We start from the raw sequence: 20,750 nt of genomic DNA on the forward strand, positions 1-20,750 counted from the left end.
GGAGCCCCGCCACGAGCCGGGGCCGGGGAAGGGGGGGGGGCCCTGCGAAGGCCCCAAACTGAGGCGGCCGCGCGGAGGCCGAGCGAGTTGAGGCGGAGAGGAGGAGCGAGGGGAGAGGAAGGCCGGGCGGCCGGCCTGCTCCGCGCCTCCCCCGGCCGGGCTGGGCTCCCGCGGCCGCCGGGAAGCAGGGAGCGCGCGGGGCGGACGCAGGGAGAAGTGAGCAGTTGTTTTCCCTGGCTGCGGCGCGGCGGCGGCGGCGGCGAGGGGGGCTGGGACGCTGGCCCCGGGCCAGGGAGACAGTTTTTTTCTGTTCAAGCGTCGCCGCGGCCGCCCGGAGGAGCGAGGGCGTGCGGGCGGGCGGAGGCCGGGGGGCGGTCCCCGCCCCAGATGCCCGCCCCGCCGGAACCCGCCGCCGCCGCCGCGCTGGGCGCTTTCCAGAGGGCCCTCACCTGGGACGCCGGCCGGCCCGCCGGATTCCTCCGGGCGGGGCGGCGAGGCCTTGTCGGAGCGGGCCACTGAAGCTGGGGGAGGACCCCGGGCCCTGGCCGGGTCACGCGGCCGCCGGGCGGCCAGGTGGGGCTGGAACCCCGGCCTCTCAGCCCTTTCCCAGCTTCCCTTGCGCAGGCGGGGGGCTCACCACCCCAGAGTCGCTTCTCATTAGTGCCGGTCCACTCCCCTCTGAGGAGAGGCTCAAAGAGAGGGCACCGTTTGGCCAGGGGCTCCGTGAGGGGTCCAGAAGAGGGCAGAAAGAACAAAGCTGGAGACCCAGCTTCCCTGCCAACCCCCCCCAGATGGCTTCCTGGTGCCCACCCTGCCCCCACCCCCTTCGCCTTGTCTGGCCGGGCTGGCGGGGCTGGCTCGGGCCTCAGACACTCTGGAATCGCCAAGGTCTGAGCTCAGGGCCTGGCCCCCTTCCCAGGCTAACAGCCGGGATGAGGGGGGTGCTGCTTGAGAGCCCAGGGGGCTAGGGAGGGGCACAGCAGGGCCCCAGGGCAGGGGTTGGCAGGGGCTGGGGAGGGGCCTTGAGTTTGGTAAGGCTGGAGAGGAGCCAGGCCTGTCCACCGGTCTGGAAGGGAGGCCCTGGAGGGCTGCATTGTCCTGGGGCCCCAGCCATAGCGACAGGGCCTGGCCAAGAGACCCCAGGATTCAGTGTCTGACCCAGAGAACTCGGCAGGGGGTGGGTGTGACCAGGGTATCCAGAGCAGGACACTGCCAAGTCAGAGTGGCACCAAACCCTCACCGGCTGGGCGCTAGGGGTGGCAGTCTGACGGGGGGGGGGAGGGGGGTTCGGGGACTTGCCTTTAGGAACACCTGTCCAAGGAACTCAAGGTTTTCACTTTGAGGATGGGTATATTCGGGTAGCTTTGGAAGCACTGAGGGAGACCCTTAAGGGGTGCCCCTGCCTGAATTGCTCAGTGGGCTCTGACCTGTTCATACAGCCTGGTGTTGCAGGGCTGGGGCGAGGCCACGTCCTCTGGATCCCTACTGCTGGAATCCCAAAGTGGGTGTGAGGGGCAGCCCCACCCTTCCTCAGGGTGCAGGTCCCACTGAGGCAGGGAATAAGACTGAATGCTTACCACCCGCCAGGTGCAGGGCTGAGCGTTTTATAGTTTTATAGTCATTTTTTCCTCACACTCATTTGAACCTGACCCTCCTCTGACCCCAGAGCAGGCTGTGGCTCCCCTGGGAACACAGCACAAGCAGACCAGGGATAGAGTCTTAATCTCTCCAAGCCTCACTTTTCTTACCTGTGAAATGGGGATCTAGTCATTCAACAGACTGAGAACCTACCACGTACCAAGCTCTTGCTAAGAGATGGAGCCAGTCCCTGCCTTCCCGGAGCTTCTGCACAGGAGAAGCCCGACATGTGCCACAAATCACTTCACACACTATGGTGGCTGCAGTAGAGGCCGGTGCCGTGACAGAGAGGAACAAGAACTAGGAACGAGAGCATGCTGGGACCCGGAGGTCCAGGAAGCCCCTCCGACAAAGGGACTGGTAAGCCGGAGGCTGGGAGAGGAACAGGAGTTCACAGGGCCCGTGTGAAGCCAGCCAAGCTGGAGGGAAGCCTGCAGGGGGCCTGAGGGATGGGGGCCCAGGGGTCAAGAGACAGTTACAGAGGGCATGCAGGGCTGGGGCGGGGCGGGGGCAGAGATTCCATTCTTCTAGGAACTAAAAGAAGGCAAGTGAAGCAACAGGGTGTGAAGGGGGAAAAAGAATATGGAGGTGGGAGACCACGTGGGGAATCTGGGTTTTCTTTTCATTGCAATGGGACTGTGTCAGGGCGGGAGGGGGTGCTGTTGCCAGCATTCCCTGAGAGATGATGTATTCGGGAGGCGGAATCTAGACACAGGGTGAGTGGCGGGTACCAGAGAGGCAGGTGGCACGAATGGCTCCAGGTTTCTGGCTCAAGCCTGTGGGTGGGTGAGGAAGGTGGCAGAGGAGAGGGAGACACGGGGAAGAGGCTGGAGTTCTGTTTGCGGCTTGCTGAGTTTGAGATCCTTGTGTCCTCCAAATAGAGACATCTCAGCCCAGAGGTCTAGAGCCCAGACAGAATGTCCGGCCTGCAGACATAGACTTGGGGTCCCCAGCATACAGGGGCATCAATGGCCATGGGAAAGGCTGGGCTTAGCCTGGGAGAGAAGAGGGCCCTGGGTGGACCGGGGAGGTCCCCACTCCCAGGTCGGGGAGGTCCCCACTCCCAGGTCGGGGAGAGCAGGCAGAATCAGAAGGGACTGAGAAGGAGCAGCTGGAGAGAGCACAGAGGGAAACCAGGGACGTGATGGGGAAGAGTGAGAGGAGTGTTTTGGGAGGAGCGCGAGGCCAACAGTGTCTCCTGCTGCTGAAAGCAGGATGGGGTGGGGACTTGGGGCAGTGCAAGCAAGCACCGAGCCCGGTGCCTGGCACAGACTGAGGGCTCAGTAAATGTTACCTAGTGTCATTACCAAACTCCTTAAGCCTAGCGGGGAGCCAGCAGGGAACAGAGGGTACCCTCACGTGGGTGACTGAGGCGGCTCGATGGGAGGGTCTCTTGACAGAGGGCTAGGGGACCACCGGGGGCAACAGAGGGAAGCCCTGGCTGCTGAAGGGACTGGGAGGGGGGATCCATTGTCCACTAACCTCAGCCGGGAGCCCCAGAAGCTGGAGTTGTGGCCTGCAGCAGAGACCTTCAGCACCAGTCCACCTGCTGCCTGCAGGGAAGGGGCTGGGGAAATAAATATTACCCTAGTCTCCTCTTGTCCAGTTGGGCCTCCCAGGGGCTGAACCCCAAAGGAAGCCTGCAGGCAGGGGCCCCTGGGGGGCCTTAGCACAAGAGGTTAGGCGTGGAGCAGGGAGGACAAGGAGGCAGAGTGGACCAGCAGGGCAGACTGTGACAGTCCAACTCATGGGGTATCCCTGGCCTGCCCACTGTCTATCCTCATCTCCTGTGTCACCACAGCCAGCTGTCCCCCCCCCCATAGAATCTACCGGCATTTTTCCATGCCTCCTAGATGGAGTTCTCCTGCAAGTCCAAGGAGACCAGGCCCTTTCCCGTCATTCTAGATCATTTCCACTGCCTAAGAGGTCTCCCCATGGCCACTTGTGTCTGCCCTGGTCCCTCCTCTACCTGGTGCCAAAGTCACCTTTTAAAACCTGATTCCAACCATGCTACACCCCTGCTTAAAAACCTCCAGTGGGGGGCCCCTGGGTGGCTCAGTCGGTTAAGCGTCTGCCTTTGGCCTAGGTCATGATCTCAAGGTCCTGGAATCAAGTCCCGCATTGGGCTCCCTGCTCAGAAGGGAGTCTGCTTCTCCCTCTGCCCCTCACCCCACTTGTGCTCTCTCTCTCTGTCAAATAAATAAATAAATAAAAATCTTTTTTTTTTTAAAGATTTTATTTTATTTATTCGACAGAGATAGAGACAGCCAGTGAGAGAGGGAACACAAGCAGGGGGAGTGGGAGAGGAAGAAGCAGGCTCATAGCGGAAGAGCCTGATGTGGGGCTCGATCCCATAACGCGGGGATCACGCCCTGAGCCGAAGGCAGACGCTTAACCGCTGTGCCACCCAGGTGCCCCAATAAATAAAAATCTTTAAAAAAAAAGCTGACAAAACCCCTCCAGTGGCTTCTCTTTGCTCGCCTGGACCCACAAGGTCCTTTGTGCCTCTTGCCTCTGCAGGGTTGGGAGGTGGCAGGCAGGCCGGGGGAGGTGTGATCCTTCTTGTCTAATCCTGCCTCTACGAGGCCCTTCCCTCTGTCTTTCTCTGAAACAGCCATCGCTGGCCCTCTGGGTCCCATCACCTGTTTGTTTCCTGGTGGTATTCCTCACAGCCTGAAACGTTCCTCTTAATAGGTATGTTTACTTACTTATTGTCTGTCTCCCCACCCTCCCAGGAAGGCACACCTTTGTCTCCAGATCCCAGCACAGGGCCTGGCACACAGAAGGTACTGAAGTTTGTTGATTGACTAAATGGAGTGAGACCGCGAGAGTGCCCACCATTTACCATGCACTTTGCACTGTTACGTTATATCATCCTTCCAGTGACCCTGCAAAGGGGGGCACTGAGGCTTTGCAAGATGAAATGATTAGACTCAGGTCATCAGGTGAGTGACCTGATCACCTGAGTGACCTGAGAGACCACTCCAGCCTGCCTGCTCCGGAACTGACACAGTGCTCCAGGGAGGGAGGAACGGGAAGGGCCCCACAAATGTCCTGAATGTGGGTGGGTGGGGCCCTGCGGGCAAGGAGGAGCTCCGCTGGCCTAGGACAAAGAGCCAAACCCAGGCAGTGTTCGGACTGCTTAAATGTCAGGGAAGGCTCCTTTGTGGGGAGGGGGTTCTTGAGGCCCAGAGAAGGCAAGGGGCTTGGCCAAGGTTAAACAGCCGGTCAACGGCAGAGGCCGGACTCACACCCAGGGCTCCTGTTGCCTCCTTAGGGGGTTCAGCTGGAGAGGGCAGCAGCAGCCTGCGTAAGAAAATTCCATTTCAGGAGGCAGCACAGCACAGCCGTCCTAGATTTTCCTGGCTGCGTCCTGTACTAACTACGGGAACTGGGAAAATTCTTCAACTTCTCTGTGTCTTGATTTCCTCCTGGTTGAACAGGGAATCAAATGAGGTGACTTTTAGGAACCCCTTAGTGGCTGCTGGCCACATAGTAAGGATGCAGTGCATGTCAGCTCCTGTCCTGTGATCTGGGTCTGGGAACCATGATGGGCTGGCTGGTTGGGGCTGGGCTGCCTGTGGGGAGATGGGCCCCAATCCCTGAAAGAGGGGCTCTGTGCCACCTTCACAGTTCTGAATGTCTTTGCGAAGCTTCTGGGCTCTGAAGAAAGACCTGGCCGGGGGGGGGGGGCTACTCATCAGTTCTGAAGATGAGGGTGGGAAGTTTCAGAGGCTTGGAGGGGGCCGTTCTGCCCTGAAGCATCTCTCTTCGAGAAGACACTGCTGAGAGCGGCTGTCACTGAGTCCCTCCAATGTGCCACTGAGAGATGAAGGGCACTGAGAGGTGGGATTAGAGAATGAAATGAACCTTTCTTCATGCTTGATCAATCAGACAGCATCTTCGGCCCTGCTCCCCTTCTTTGCCTTCCAGACACAGGAAAAGCCCACTGAGAATCAGGGTCAAGAGGTGCGCTGCCTGGATGGGGTCCCAGCCCTGCCACGTCCCAGCTGAGTGATCGTGGAGAAATCTCATCCTGCCCAAGCCTCAGCTTCCTCATCTGTAAATTGGGGATGATGAGAAGACCTAATTCCCAGCGTTGTCCTGAGCATTAAGTGAGATAATTCATGCAAAGCCCTTAGTACAGTGCCCTCCCCAAAGAAAACAGACACCGAAAGTTGAATAGTATTATTTCTTTTTTTTTTTAAAGATTTTAATTATTTATTTGACAAAGAGAGAGATAGCCAGCAAGAGAGGGAACACAAGCAGGGGGAGTGGGAGAGGAAGAAGCAGGCTCCCAGCAGAGCAGGGAGCCCGATGCAGGGCTCGATCCCAGGACCCTGGGATCACGCCCTGAGCCAAAGGCAGACGCTTAACGACTGAGCCACCCAGGTGCCCCTGAATAGTGTTATTTCTATGACTGTATCATCTAGCTCACTCCTGTTTCATAGAAATGTCAGGCCAGTTGACATTGCTGTGGAAAACAAGAAGAAAAGCTGACCCCTTTTGGGTGCCTGTTAGTGTGAAAATACAGTTATGTTTTTCAGAATCACAGTGGTTCAGCACAGGCCACTTGGGACCCTGTGAACCTGACCTCCAAACCCGGCAGTCAAGCGGTGGCTGTAATTGAGTTGTGTATGACGCCACCATGGTGTGTGCTACCCCTGGGGAATGGGCCGAACTACCGCACATCACCCATGCCACAGGTAGGGACAGATGGGGGGCTGGCTCACATGAAGGTATGATAGATTCTTTGATGAAGGAATAATCTGAAAGAGCCCAAGCCCACTGCTTCCCAGACAACTGGTCTGCCCACCATGACTGCTGTGAATAGGCTTTACCACCAGCTTTCTTGGATTTTCTACATACCCCTGTCAAGGACTGGGAAAGGGGTGAGATGGTCCCCTACTTGCAAACTAACAAGTGAGCCCACCATTATTTTGTGCATGCTGGCAGAAGACATGAGATTCTTGGGTCGGAGACAAAGGACTTCATTACTCATGGCATAGTAAACTGTGTGATCATCTGTCCCCTTGTCCCTACGTCCCATGGAGGGGGCACCAATAGGCCAGAGAGATGTCTCCACATAGTGCATTGCAGTAGGGAGAGAACTCTAAACTTAGAGAACCCAAATCTTTTCTAGTGGCCAGCAAGCCCGTCTGCCCTTTGCTCTGGGGGAGACATCGTCTCCATCTTCCATGGCTGCTCACGATACCAACATCCCTGAGAGGAGTCCAGGGCAGGGAAGCCAGTGCCTCTCTTGCAAAATGTGCAGAAACTTCAGAGACTCCTGGACAATTGTTTTTGCAAGAATAACCAACCCTCATTTCGGAACAGTCTCTGATTTTGGCAGATTTTCCCATGACTGCACTGCTCTATTGGCAAGCCTGACCAGCAGAGTCTGGGACCAAATCTGTTCAATTTGTCACACACAGCATCACTCAAGGCCGCTCTCAACAGGACTTCAAGGCCAGGAAGAGGCCAGTTTATAGTACTTACCTCAACCATGCCCCTCAGGAGGTCCTAGCCGAACAAATTCGTAAAGCGTCAGATCTCCCTGAAAAAAGCAAGGTTGCTTGCTCCTGCGCTCTCTGTATCAACCCCTCCACTTGGCCGGAAGTGTTAATCCAGGTAGAGCAGCATGTATTAACAGTTGCACAGACTCTGCCCTGGCCTGCAAGGAAGAAGAAGTCCAGGAAAATTCTATCATCCACAGCAACATTAGTTAGTGAATGAAAGCTCTCCTAAAACCCTCCTGGGCCAACGTGGTGCCATTGATTACTTCAACCGGAGTCGGGGAGATATTTCAAGTCATTGTGTTTTCAAGGAAGAGGCAAGTTACTGTTTGACTTCCACTCAAGTTGGATAGTCTCAAGGGAGCACATGGTGCTTCTGGGAAGAAACCTGGTGCCCCTCCCCCCATGGGACAGACCTCTATCAGCTGGGTACACAGGTTGATGGTGCCTTCAGCATGGCCCCTCCCAAAGCCAGTAGCCTTAGAGTTCCCAGTCCAAGCCAGATCATTGAGTCTAGTTCTTGTTTTTGAAGGGACTGACTGAGGGCCCAACCTGTCCTGTTTGTCCATGCCACCAGCCAGATGGCATTCATCCACCCCAGGGAATTGTGAGTGATGACGGCTACAGGACCGGGGATGAGGAAGACACCTGGGGGTGCTGGGGTTGGCCCGTGTTTTGTGTGGGAAATGCTGGAGCTGAGGCCGCCCTCTGCTGCTTCCAGGCTTTCAGTAAGGTTAAGCAGAATGGCGATCAAATCAAGGTCAGAACGGTCTAGAGAAGGATAGCAGGCCCAGCAGTCAGTTAAATTGAAGGCACTTGTGACAGTTTGGGCGAGTTGGACCAGGATGTTTACCTCAGCAAGGGAGGCTCCAGGTGGCTTGGAAAGACAAAGATCGTTAATGCTTCTCTTTCCTCCGTGTCTCCTGTGTTCTGAGGTCCTCTTTTCCCAGCTGCCGAGGTGGTTGTTTTCCTCACATTGTTACAAAATCAATCTGTTCTTTTCCAGTAACTAGAATGTCACCTTTTCCCAGTCATTCCTACTTACACCTTTCGCTTGGAAGGGTCTGGTGCAAGAAGGACAAGGACGTTTTCATAAAACGTACAGGGACTCATTATGTCCCCCAGTCTACACGTAGGCCAATGCTGGGGACTCAGAGAGGGGTACACACTGAGCATTCCGGTTATCCTCATGACCCCGGACTGTGTCAGTCCAACAAGAGAACCTAGGTGGTTGAGCCACAGTTGTAGGCCCCCTTTTGACGGAACTGCCACCCAGGAGATGCACCAGCCAGGCTGGGGCTAGTAGTAGGGGAAAGAAAGAATCATATGTCTAGGAATGGTGAGTGTAGAAGCCTGAATTTTTATTTATTTTTAAGTAATCTCTACACCCATCGTAGGCTCGAACTCACAACCCTGCTATCAGGAGTCACACTCTCTACTGACTGAGCCAACCGGGCACCCCAGTGAATTTTTAGAACTGGTCTATCTACACCGCACCCCTCTCATCCTGACCATGACAAAGGACCTGGCCAAGGGGAGATGGCTCCATCCTAGGGACAGCCACATTCAGTAATTGAATTGCTGAACTGGGGTGTGTGAACTAGGGTGGAGGGTCAGAAATCTTTTTGAATGTTTTTTGTTTGTTTGTTTGTTTTGTTTTTACGTGAACTCTACTCCCAACATGAGACTTGAACTCACGATCTGGAGATCAAGACTCACATGCTTTTTTTTTTTTTTAAAGATTGATTGATTGATTGATTGATTGATTGATTTATTCAACAGTGAGAAAGAGAGCCAGCAAGAGAGGGAACACAAGCAGGTGGAGTGGGAGAGGAAGAAGCAGGCTCCCAGTGGAGGAGCCCGATGCGGGGCTCGATCCCAGGAGTCCGGGATCATGCCCTGAGCCAAAGGCACATGCTTAACGACTGACCCATCCAGGCGCCCAAGACTCGCATGCTTTTTGATTTTATATTTGAGAAGGCTACTTTAGTACTCAAGAGTACCACGTGCCTGTGGATGATAGAGAGCTTGGAAGGGCCACCAAATACCTAGACTATCAGCCCATTGTTGAGTGGCTTTTGGGATAAAAGTTGTACTGTTGCTAGATCAAATCATCCAGAAAGTAAAAAACACGGATTAGTCTCAAGAACCGCAATGATGTGGGGGCACCTGGGTGGCTCAGTCGGTTAAACATCTGACTTCAGCTCAGGTCATGATCCCAGGGTCCTGGATCAAGTGCCCCATCGGGCTCCCTGCTGGGCGGGGAGTCTGCTTCTCCCTCTGTCCCTCCCCCTGCTTGTGCTGCTTGTGCTCTCTCTCTCTCTCTCAAATAAATGAATAAAATCTTAAAAAAAAAAAAAAAAGAACCACAATGATGTGGCCAAAGTTGGCTGATTGGACTGGAGCAGTGCCACTGTAACCTAAAAAAGTGTGCAGCACCACCAATAGCCTCAAGAAGGTGTAAAAGGTTCCATGCATTCAACCCCTCAGGAGTGAACAGGGGCAACACTGCATACACTGTGGTCTCTCTAGTCCCAAGACAAACAGATGAACGTTGGCAGGAATCACAAGTCTGGCATGGAGTAGGGGCCTCTGCACCAGAAGCATAGAGTCCTTTACTTCGTGCCCAACATGGCGGACATGTTGCCATGTCTGGTATGATGAAGGATCCAGGCAGAAATGGAGACAATCTGGGCAATGCAGGATCGATCAACAGCTTGATTCCCGTCAGTCTCATTAGAGAATGACCCATTAGCATGCGCATCTACACAAGTGATCTAGACTGATCACTTGCGATTTGTCTCCACAGTTAGCTGAATCCGTTACCATCCAAAACCCTCTACCGGGTGGTAGGGTTACTGTCACTGACATTATCTACTTCGCACCTGGGGACTCCTTGACGTAGAAACCACAGCCACATTGCTTTCCAGTTGGAGCTACAAGGTTCATACCCTTTGGCTAAACTGGGCTTGAGTTGGCCAGCCTAGATAAAGGTTTGTCGATGTTATCGATCTTTTCAATGAACCTATTTGTAGGTTAGTTGCTTTTCTCTAATCTTTAGTATAGCTTTCCTTTTGCTTGCTTTGAGTTTAGTTTGTTCTTCTTTTTCTATTTTCTTAAGGTGGATATTTAAGTTTTTGATTTTAGGCCTTTTCTTTTTACAACTATAAATTTCCCTCTAAGCACTGCTTTGGTTGCATCTCGTAAGTTTTGACATGTTGTGTTTTTTTTTCATAAATCTTAAAGAAGCTTCTAATTTCCCATGAGGTTTCTTCTATGGCCCATTAGTTATTTAAAAGTGTGTTGTTTAATTTCCACGTATTTGTGAATTTCCCAAATTTCCTTCTGTTATTGCTAATTTCTTTGCGTTGTGGTCTGAGAACATACTCTGTATGATTTCAACCCTTTTAAATTTACTGAGACTTATTTATTTTTTATTTTTAAATATTTTATTTATTTATTTGAGAGATACAGAGATAATGATAGGGAGCATGAGCAGGGAAGAGAGGGAGAAGCAGGCTCCCCCCTGAGCAGGGAGACTGATGCAGGACTCGATCCCCAGTACTCCAGTATTGTGACCTGAGCCGAAGGTGGATACTTAACAGACAGAGCCACCAGGGCGCCTGAGACTTGTTTTATTGTTTAACATGTGGTCTATTCTGGAGAATGTTCCATGTATACTTGAGAAGAATATTCATTCTGCTATTGTTGGGTAGAGTGTTCTATAGATGTCTGTCAGGACTTGAGGTGGGCTTGAGTTGCGCACCTGTGACTTTTCTTTTTTTTTATTTTTTTTTAAAGATTTTATTTATTCAACAGAGATAGCGACAGCCAGCGAGAGAGGGAACACAAGCAGAGGGAGTGGGAGAGGAAGAAGCAGGCTCTCAGCCGAGGAGCTGAAGGCAGACGCCCAACCGCTGTGCCACCCAGGCGCCCCTGTGACTTTTCTTTTAAAGGAGGCTCCCTTGAGGGGCACCTGGGTGGCTCAGTCAGTTAAGCATCCAACTCTCGATCTCAGCTCAGGTCTGGATCTCAGGGTCATGAGTTCAAGCCCCACACTGGGCTCCACGTTGGGCGTGGAACCTGCTTAAAAACACACACACGATAGAGGAGTCTGCCTTGATAGAGGCTATATCTGTCTCACTGTTATAATAACATCTTGTTTTCGCCTGGTTTTAATGTCAGGGCTAGGAGCGTTTTCTACGACAGTGGAGTTGATCACAAGAATTTAACTAGATTTCTTTGGGTCACCTTTAGCAGCGTTGTAAACCCAAACTGAGACAATAAGAACCCTAAGAGTAATCAATGACTCATCTGTGGTTTTCTATGGGTTTGTCTGTCTCAAGAGAATCACCCTGAGTGGGATAGAGCTCCCTTACAGCAGCCAGGACTCACTGGAAGGGAAAAAAAAAACAAACTAAACAAAACTGAGGCCTCTTACTGTCATCTTGGAGTGGGTATAAGATTGGCGTGACAGACAGTAGGAAGGACTGAGCTGTAAGATGGCTCAGCTGTTGTTATTCTCCCTTAACAAGCAGCACATGTCTTTCCCCTCACCTCCCAAGTGAGCCAGCAGAATTCTAATGATTCATCTGGTTTTCATCCGTAGTGGTAGTAAATTTCCCTCCATTGATGTTTAGTGGGTGTGTGTGCTGTCTGAAAGGGGATAACATTTCTGTACGCCCAAGGTGAGTCTTAGTCCTGCTTGTTACAATGGGGCAGACCTGAGGCTGACCCCTCCACTCCCCAGTCCCACCCAGAAGAGAGTTAGCAACAACCTGGGCGACATCTGGCAGCTGACTATGAATCTATGCCCAGGTACCCCGTTGGCAACTATGTCCCCAATTCGTTCTCATGAACAGGAAACAAAGTTGAAGACCATTTATGGCTTGGTTGATTAGACGAGCCGGTCAACATGGGTGCTGCGGATTCCCTTGGCCTTCTCTCCAACCTTGTTAGTAAACCCATGAGGTCCTCACACTTCCTCTGACCGAAAACCGTGTTTCTGTCAGCATCTCATCCTCAGTGCCCAAAGAGTCAAGCACTGTGAAAGGTCTCTCATTTCACCCTATTTTCAAATAAACAAGTCATGGTGACACAATTTCATGGACACTGCCAGAAGACGTGGGACTTCTGAGTCAGAGATTAAGGACTTGATTACTCACAGCACACAAGTGTCATGAACGTGAGCACGTCTGTCACTTCCGCTTCCCCTCAAGCCTCGCCAAAGCCAGGCAGGTGGACTCATATGGATGCCCACACACAGAGTGAGCTGTGTTACAGTAGAGGAACTCTGAACTTGGGGCATCCAGGTATTTTATAATGGGCAGTAGGTATGCCTGCCCTTTGCTCTAGAGGGAGCCAGTTATCACTGTTGTCCAAGGCTGTTCACTATGCAAACATCCTGGAAAAGACAGTCCGGAACTAAGGCAGTGCCTTTGCTCACTACACCTGCATTTATGTGAGAGACTGGGAGTCAATGGTCTCCTACCACCTCTCTCCTCATATCTCACTAAATCCTCATGGCAACCCCGCCACGTAGGTATAACTGACCCAGTTTCACAGATGAGGAACTAAAGTCCAGAGAAATGAAATTAATTACTCCTGGTGACATAGCCAGTGAGCAGCGGATCCAGGGTCAAACCCAGGCCAACCTGATTCCAGGCCTGTGTCATATCCATCCTCCTGCAGAACTTGAGGCAGGGAGGGGCTCTGAGCGGAGAAAGGTGATGGGAATTCCCTTGAGTAGTGGGAGGGGATTGTGGGAAGGGATGAGGGGGGCCAGGAGCCAGACTTGTAGGACCTTGGAGATCATAGGAAGGACTTTGGATTTTTGTCGAAGTGTGCTGGGGAGATGCCAGAGAGTTTTGAGCAAGAGTGATATGACCTGATGTATGTTTTATTTTATTTTTTTAAAAGATTTTATTTATTTATTTGACAGAGAGAGAGACAGCCAGCGAGAGAGGGAACACAAGGAGGGGGAGTGGGAAAGGAAGAAGTAGGCTCCTAGTGGAGAAGCCTGATGCGGGGCTCGATCCCAGAACTCCGGGATCACACCCTGAGCCAAAGGCAGACGCTTAATGACTGAGCCACCCAGGCGCCCCTGATGTATATTAAAGATTTATTTATTATTTGAGAGAGAGACCGCACAGCTGGGGGGGGCAGAAGGAGAGGGAGCTGAGCGCAGAGCCCCATGTGGGGATCGATCCCATCACCCCGATATCATGACCTGAGCCGAAACCAAGAGTCCGATGCTCAACTGACTGCACCACCCAGGTGCCCCCTGATTGATTGACTGATTTAAAAAATATTTTATTTGTTTATTTTGTCAGAGAGAGCGAGCACAGGCATGGGGAGTGGCAGGCAGTGGGAGAAGCAGGCTCCCCGCCAAGCAAGGAGCCCGATGCAAAACTTGATCCCAGGACCCTGGGATCATGACCTGAGCCGAAGGAAGACACTTAACCAACAGCCACCCAGGTGTCCCTTGATATATGTTTTAAAAAAATTATTTCCTGTTCTGTAAAATGGGGATAACAGTAGAACCTTCCCGAAAAGGCTGTCATGAGGAGTAAATGGCAGGGATTAAACAGAAGGCTGAGTGCCAGGGTCTTATTTGGTGCCAGGAAAAATAAGCTGTTGGTTGAGTGGATACTGGGCATGATGATGACACAGAGGGTGCACTGAGGGATTTAGGATGGGGCTGGGAGCTGAAGACAGTACGGACCTGGAAGGTCTGTGCATGCAGGCTAGAGTCCAAGAGTTCCTCCAGTCAGCTTGGCCGAACTAAACTGGGGTCAGGCCCTGAGTCAGGATCACTGCTGCCTAAGAGTCTGCTGGTAGATGGAGAGAGTGAAGAGGGGCACAGGACTCTCCAAGAAAGCAGGCGTCAGCAAGGGTCAGAAAATGGCTGTTGCAGTGAGTCTATGTAGAAGGAAGATGGGGCCAGGAGGAGGGCATTCATTCTTCAACTACGAATGCAGAAGCACGTGCTGTCTAGTTAAAGAAGGAGGTTGCTGATGAGATTACGGGGGTCTAAATCCTAGCTCCTTCTCGCCTGCCCTGGTGTACCGCCTTAAGGCACTTCAGACTGCACATCTGGGCACCATTGCCTGCACCATCTGGCTTCTTCATATCTAATAAGGGTAAGAAAAAGAACACAGAATGGGGGGAAAATCAGGGCTAGTGCTCAGGAAGCACTAGTAATTTTAACAGAGACCCACCTAAAAATAGCATAACGGTCATAAGCATAACTATTAGGTCCTTCAGCCTCACCATCCAGCAGGAACCCCTCCGCAGCTGCTGGACCCGGGCCTGAGTATGCCCAGTACAGGGCTTTTCAGTCAGCGGCTTTTTGAGGGCTTAAAAAAAAAAAAAAAAAAAAAATTAGGGGCGGACTTTGCATCAGTCCCAGGCCTTGGAGTTAAGGGGATCGGCAGACTGGGCCTCTGAACATGCAGAAAGGGGTGAGGGTATCTTGAAAAAGGCTGAAAGGTATAGAAAGGGAGAACGACCCCCGCCTGGCCTGCCTTGCCGGTTGAAGTGAGAAGCACTGAGGACTGAAGAGGCTGTACGGGCGCTCAAGGGACCATTTGTTATCATCAAGAGTGTTGTTGATTATGCCACTGTCCCGCCTGCCCTGGGTCCGACCTGCGCAGAAAGGGAAATCCAAGAGGAGACGGAGGCAAGCGGGGATTTCTCAAACCGAGTGCTCTTCTTCCTCTGCGGCTCCTGCGCAGCCACTTTCAGGTCCTGCAACCAGAGCGGCGTCACCCCGGAGACTCTCCTCCTGAGGCCCGGGAAGCCCAGAGTTGGTTCACCAGCTTCGGGCTGAAGGGCTCGCCCACGGGCCGGGGTCTCCCGCCGCAGACACGCCCCACTACGGGCATCTTGACGTCTGAGGCGCGCCATTTCCGCCCTCATCCTAGGCCTAAATAGAGGGGGCGGAGCCGAGCGGAAAGCGCTCTGCTTGTACGTCACGTCCCGTGAGCCTAGTGGCGACAACGGCAACATGGCTCTGAACGGTGCGGGTGAGGACTTGGGCTGTGGGGGCCTGTGGTTGCGGGGTGCAGGAGGTAGTCCGGTCGGGCAAGACCCCTCTGTCTCTTGTGCCTCTCTTCCAGAAGTCGACGATTTCTCTTGGGAGCCCCCAACCGAAGCGGAGACGAAGGTTCTGCAAGCGCGAAGGGAGCGACAGGACCGCATCTCCCGGCTCATGGGCGACTACCTGCTGCGTGGTTACCGCATGCTGGGCGAGACGTGCGCTGACTGCGGGGTGAGGAGAGACTTGGGACGTGGGATCGGGGATGAGGCCGCGGACCAGGCGCACGGCACTTCCCCAACTCTCCCCTCTGGACCCCATCGCCCTGCGTCTCACCCCTGCCCCCGTGCTTTCTGCTTCTAGACGATCCTCCTCCAAGACAAACAGCGGAAAATCTACTGCGTGGCTTGTCAGGAGCTCGACTCAGACGTGGATAAAGATAATCCGGGTGAGGGCCCGAGTGTGCTTGGTGGAGAAGCCGCGTGGTGATAGAGGCCCCGGGAACAGTAGGTTTGGGAGGTGACAGTGGAGGCTTTGGGTGAGGCGGAGGTAAGGTGCTTTCTCCTTTTGGCTCTAGAGAGGACCATTCATTAAGTAGGAGCACTAAATACCTGTGTGCCAGACACTCTGAAGAGTCTGAGCTCAGTCGGGCATAGCCCTGACGGGAGAGATGAAGCAAGGGTATAAATAACTCTGACACAAAGAAAAAAATGGGTGAGTTACCTTTTAGAGGGGAGGAAAAACATCTCAAGCATAGAAAGAGCAGAGCAGGAAAGAGTAAGGAGGTGGCTCAGAGCTGACAGGGGACAGGCTTCCTGACCATTCCACCCACTTTCTCCTCTTTTAGCTCTGAATGCCCAGGCTGCCCTCTCCCAAGCTCGGGAACACCAGCTTGCCTCTGCCTCGGAGCTCCCCTTGGGCTCTCGGCCAGCCCCTCAGCCCCCAGTACCCCGTCCAGAGCACTGTGAGGGAGCTGCGGCAGGGCTCAAGGCAGCCCAGGGGCCACCCCCTCCTGCTGTGCCTCCAAATGCAGATGTCCTGGCCTGCACACAGGAGGCCCTCCTGCAGAAGCTGACCTGGGCCTCAGCTGAGCTGGGCTCTAGCACCTCCCTGGAGACTAGCATCCAGCTGTGTAGCCTAATCCGGGCTTGTGCTGAGGCTCTGCGCAGCCTGCGGCAGCTGCAACACTAAGTGGCCCCTCCTGAGAAGAACCCTCTAGAAAAACAGCTGTCCTCTTGTGTGGTTTGTTCTTTTCTTGGTTCTGAGTGTGCATGCCAGCTCCAGCTCCGCTCGCCTTTTTCCTGCCTTTGGCCTCTTACCCTACCATTGTCTGCTCTCCTTGATGCCTGAGAGATTAGTTGGGCTTGTTTGTGCTTGGTTCCCCCCACTCAGAATGAGGGAGGAAGGAGAGGACTATGTGATACTATTTCTGAGGAGGAGGTCATAGCCACCTCAAAAGCAGGAACAAGAGGGATGGACCTCTGCGGCATCCCTGCCGCCTCTTAGCCATCCAGTGCTCAATTCCCATCCTTGAGTGAGATTTTGGGTTCCAGTCCCCCTTGGTGTCTTCTCCTTCCCCTGAGCATTCTGATACCATCATCCTGACCCACCTCATGCCCAGAGCAGGTACTCAGACACTGAGACACTGACAGGGCGTCAGGTTGCACCTTAGGGACCAAGTATGGACTTACTTACCCATGTCTCCTGACCCCCCCCCCCCCGGTTTAGATCCTTTCCCTTGGGCGTTAAAATTGAGCAGAATAATTAAACACATTGTTGTGGGGGGAGCAAAAAAGAACCGTGAAGGAACCGCGTTCGCCGCTTTTGGTCTCTTCCCCCGCCCCTTTTTCTGGCTCCCTTCGAGTGGATGCCCCATTCTCTTTCTCTGCTTTTCGCGATGTGGTCCCAGCACCGTAGCCCTTTTAAGAGAGGCCCCGCCCATGCAAAGGGGGTGGGGCAGGGGCGGAGTCGGAGGAGTCGGGGAAGGAACAAAGCGCGGCCTGCGGGCGGCGGCTGGGCTCGGCCGGCTGGGCCGCGCGGTGCGGGGCCTGCGGGCTGCGGCCCGGGTGGAGTGTTTAAGGGAAGGAGGCAGCAGCGCCGTCCGCGCCGGCCGGGCCATGAATGGGCTGCCCTCAGCCGAGGCGCCGGGGGGCGCTGGCTGCGTCCTAGCCGGGCTCCCTCCGCTACCGCGCGGCCTCAGCGGTCTCCTCAACGCAAGCGGGGGTTCGTGGCGGGAGCTGGAGCGCGTCTACAGTCAGCGCAGCCGCATCCACGACGAGCTGAGCCGCGCGGCCCGCATCCCAGACGGGCCCCGGTACGCCACGGGCGCCGCCAACGCGGGACCCGCCGCCGGTCCCCCCGGCCCGCGTCGTCCTATCAATCTCGACTCAGCACTAGCAGCGCTGCGCAAGGAGATGGTGAGTGGCTGGGGCCCGAGCCAGCTGGGCGGGGGGCTGCCGCTGAGCGTGAGGGTCCCGGAGCGGAGCGCAGCCAGAGGCACGGAACCCGGAACTCTAGGCTTGAGTCTCAGAAGAACTGCAGAAGCCGGTTGGGTCAGAGAGGATATAGTAACAATGATTATAGTTACTGTTTATGGCAATAGTTACCATGTATTTTTAAATGCTTTACTCGTGTTATTTCATTCCATCCTGTTAGGTAAATGTTATCCCCGTTTTACAGATGAGGGTCAGTGACGCCTAAAGATTCACAGCTTGCAGGTGGTGTCTGCTGTCCACAAAACTTTGTGCTTAGAAAGGTGCAGGAAGATTGGCTAGGGCTGAGGGTGGCCTGGACCCCAACCCCAGCCCACCCTCAGTCTTTTGCAGGTGGGGCTGCGGCAGCTGGACATGTCCCTGCTCTGCCAGCTGTGGGGCCTGTACGAGTCAATCCAAGACTATAAGCACCTGTGCCAAGACTTGAGCCTGTGTCAGGACCTGTCATCCTCCCTGCACTCAGACAGTTCTTACCCACCTGATGCCGGCCTGTCTGATGACGATGAGCCTCCTGATGCCAGCCTGCCCCCGGACCCGCCACCCCTCACTGTGCCTCAGACACACAATGCCCGGGACCAGTGGCTGCAGGACGCCTTTCACATCAGCCTCTGAGGAGCTGGGGGTGGGGGGAGCACGCACCCATGCAAAAGGCTCAGAAACTCACCCCTTAGTAAGTACTCAGACTAATAGTGCCTGCTTTCCCCTTGGGCCCCTCAGAGGCAAAATTGCCAACCCCCTCTTTCCTGACTCTGGTTAGTTAGCACTGGGGCAGGCACCTGGGTTACAGCCTTTGCCCACGGCACCGGACCTCCACTACTTCCACATGTGTGCACCCCAGCTTGGCCAACCTGAAGTCTGGTGGCGGGGCCCAAGCATCTAGCACTCCCCTTGATGTCTCTGGAATTGGGATGAGTGCCTGGTTCCCATCTCCTTTTCACCTTTTGCTGCTATTGGCAGCTGCTGGCTCAGGGGCATCCCACCTCTGGTCCCTGGGTTCCACTGCTCTAGACCAGGGCATTCCCATCCTTGCACCCACCCACGGCCGGGAGGGCCAAGGCTCCGTGCTGGATATTTAAGTTTAGGGGCCAGACTCTTGGGCACGTAGGTAAATAAATACTCTCTCAGAGTTCTTGTGTTTTGAATGCCTGGCTCTGGGGCGGGGAGATAGCGGTGTTTCTGGAAAGTGCGGCTCCGCGCTCCGCCGGCAGATGGCGCCCGAGACCCCTGAGTGGAAGAAAAGCTTGCCGGCGATGGAGTGCGAATCCTCCCTGCACCGACGGGGTTGGGGAACATGCCGAGCTGGCCGAGCTAGTCCCGCGGTCTACGACGGCGGGCGAGTAACTTCCCCTCTGGCCGGAGATCTGGGAGCCCAACCCGCCCCCCCGCAACTTGCTTTGGCCCTTCCTGGCCCGCCGGGAAGGAAGGAGAAGGAGCCGCCTATCTTGAGAGAAACTTTCCACCCCAAGTGGGGGCGGAGTTGGGGCGGCACAGGAAATGGGTGGGCCTGAGCCAGCGGACCTAGGGGCCCCTCGGCGGGAGAGGGGAAGGCGCCTCCAGGAAGGGCCCGGGAGCTAGTGTGTGCTTTTTGGGTGGGAGGAAACAGCTGCAGAGGCAGAAGGGGGTAAAGTTGCGTTGGCCCACGCCTCCCCAGGGGCCACATAAGCCCTGGGCGGGGGAAGGGGGCAGGGCCCTGGGCTCCAGTGCCTGAGACCCAGCTTCGTGGAGGAGTGATTGGGTGCCACACACTCCCGTTCTGCGCTTACTCTCATACAGGCCGCCTGACTCCCCCACAGCCCTTGGAGCCTGTATGTAAAGGGCTATCTCTTACAGAGAAAACCGAGGATCACACCGCGGGCCTGGGAGCCAAACCCACGTGTCAGGCTCGCCGGAAGAAGCCTGCACATTTGGGGATGGTGGGCGTTCAGACCTCCAGGCACACACAGAAAACCCCCACAACTCCCTAAAACGAAGAGGAGAGGACCTCGAAGTTACACACTTAGGCTTACAGGCTGCCTGACCCCATTCCACGTGCACAATCACGTGCCTCTGGAGACAACAGCGGGCACTCTTGGCATATCAGATATCTGTTCAAACCGAGTATTTCTGAAGCCCCAGGTTGCAGTCCATTCACAAACCTTGCCGAGCGCCGCCAGGGAGGGAAAGAAGCGGATGCGCTGCCCCAGGGCTGTTCTCTAACTCTGGGCCTGATACCTGCAGGTGCTCATTACCATGCTGGGCCAGCGGGTAGGCGATAAGGGCTCTAATCTAGGTGTGAACACAGCGGCTAACGCCTGGGGCAGGCTTCTTAGGGGAGGGAGAGTAAACGTGTGTGTGCGCTAGCGTACGCACACACGCACACACTCGCACACACACTTTCCAGCCTGCGATAACGGATTCCGTTTAATGAGACCTCAGAAAATCAGCCAGCCTCGGTACTAAATGCTTCCCGAGATTTCATACTCTCAGTGACCCTTTAAGAGTCAGAACTATAATTATCCCTATTTAACAGAGGTAGAAACTGAGGCTCCGAGTGTTAGTAGTTGCCCAAGGTCACACGCTTGTTGGAAGTCAGCTGCTTGTGGGATGTTGGGACTACCTTCCCACCTGACAGCTAAGGAGTCAGCTTCCCAGACTGGCAAATAGGTGCTGCCCAGGTTGACCCCTGACTCTGCTCCTTCCTGCTTAGGTTGAGACCTGGGTGGCAGCAGGAGTCTGCCGCTGCAGTGTTGACAGTTGGCTCTGGCCCAGATTCGCAGTGTGGCCCTGAGCAAGTCTGTTCTTTCTGGGGTTCTGTTTCCCCCACCTGTGAAATGGGGCCATCAGTACGTACCTCCCGGGGCTGCGGGCAGGAAGGGTGGCGGCTCGGGCAGTGCTCTCGAGGGCGGCACCAAGTCGCTGGTAGCTCTCTCCCCGGACCGCGCGTCCACGCCGCCCCGGCGCGCTACGAGCGGGCGCTCGGATCCAGGCGTCCCCCTTGGTACGCCCCCCATTCCCCCCCAACCGCGGTGGCAGCGCGAGGCTCCGGAAGCCGGACCGCCCCGCCCCCCGCTCCCCGCCCCGGCCCCG

At 54.8% G+C, this 20,750-nt stretch overlaps 2 protein-coding genes across 2 annotated transcripts; both read left to right on the plus strand.

Moving 5' to 3' along the window:
* The first annotated feature begins 15,147 nt into the window (after positions 1-15,147).
* Positions 15,148-16,400, plus strand: ZNRD2 (zinc ribbon domain containing 2). The gene is given in 4 exon segments (NM_001304889.1): positions 15,148-15,181; positions 15,275-15,426; positions 15,556-15,640; positions 16,040-16,400. Coding segments are annotated over 4 exon segments (600 nt in total). The 5' UTR covers positions 15,148-15,162; the 3' UTR covers positions 16,384-16,400.
* A 454-nt stretch (positions 16,401-16,854) lies between these two features.
* On the plus strand, positions 16,855-18,813 carry FAM89B (family with sequence similarity 89 member B). The gene is made up of 2 exons (XM_002916637.4): positions 16,855-17,609; positions 18,018-18,813. The coding sequence occupies exons 1-2, from the start codon at positions 16,890-16,892 to the stop codon at positions 18,294-18,296; spliced, it is 999 nt and encodes a 332-aa protein (XP_002916683.3). The 5' UTR covers positions 16,855-16,889; the 3' UTR covers positions 18,297-18,813.
* Positions 18,814-20,750: the final 1,937 nt, after the last annotated feature.

The sequence above is a fragment of the Ailuropoda melanoleuca genome, chromosome 16 (genome assembly GCF_002007445.2).
Source record: "Ailuropoda melanoleuca isolate Jingjing chromosome 16, ASM200744v2, whole genome shotgun sequence".
NCBI lineage: Eukaryota > Metazoa > Chordata > Mammalia > Carnivora > Ursidae > Ailuropoda > Ailuropoda melanoleuca.

Bases quoted from the DNA above. Each gene is read 5' to 3' on its own strand.
- FAM89B (XM_002916637.4), top strand. From the start codon at position 16,890: ATGTCTCCTGACCCCCCCCCCCCCGGTTTAGATCCTTTCCCTTGGGCG. The intron at 17,610-18,017 runs GTGAGTGGCTGG...AGTCTTTTGCAG, and splicing joins CAGCGCTGCGCAAGGAGATG to GTGGGGCTGCGGCAGCTGGA.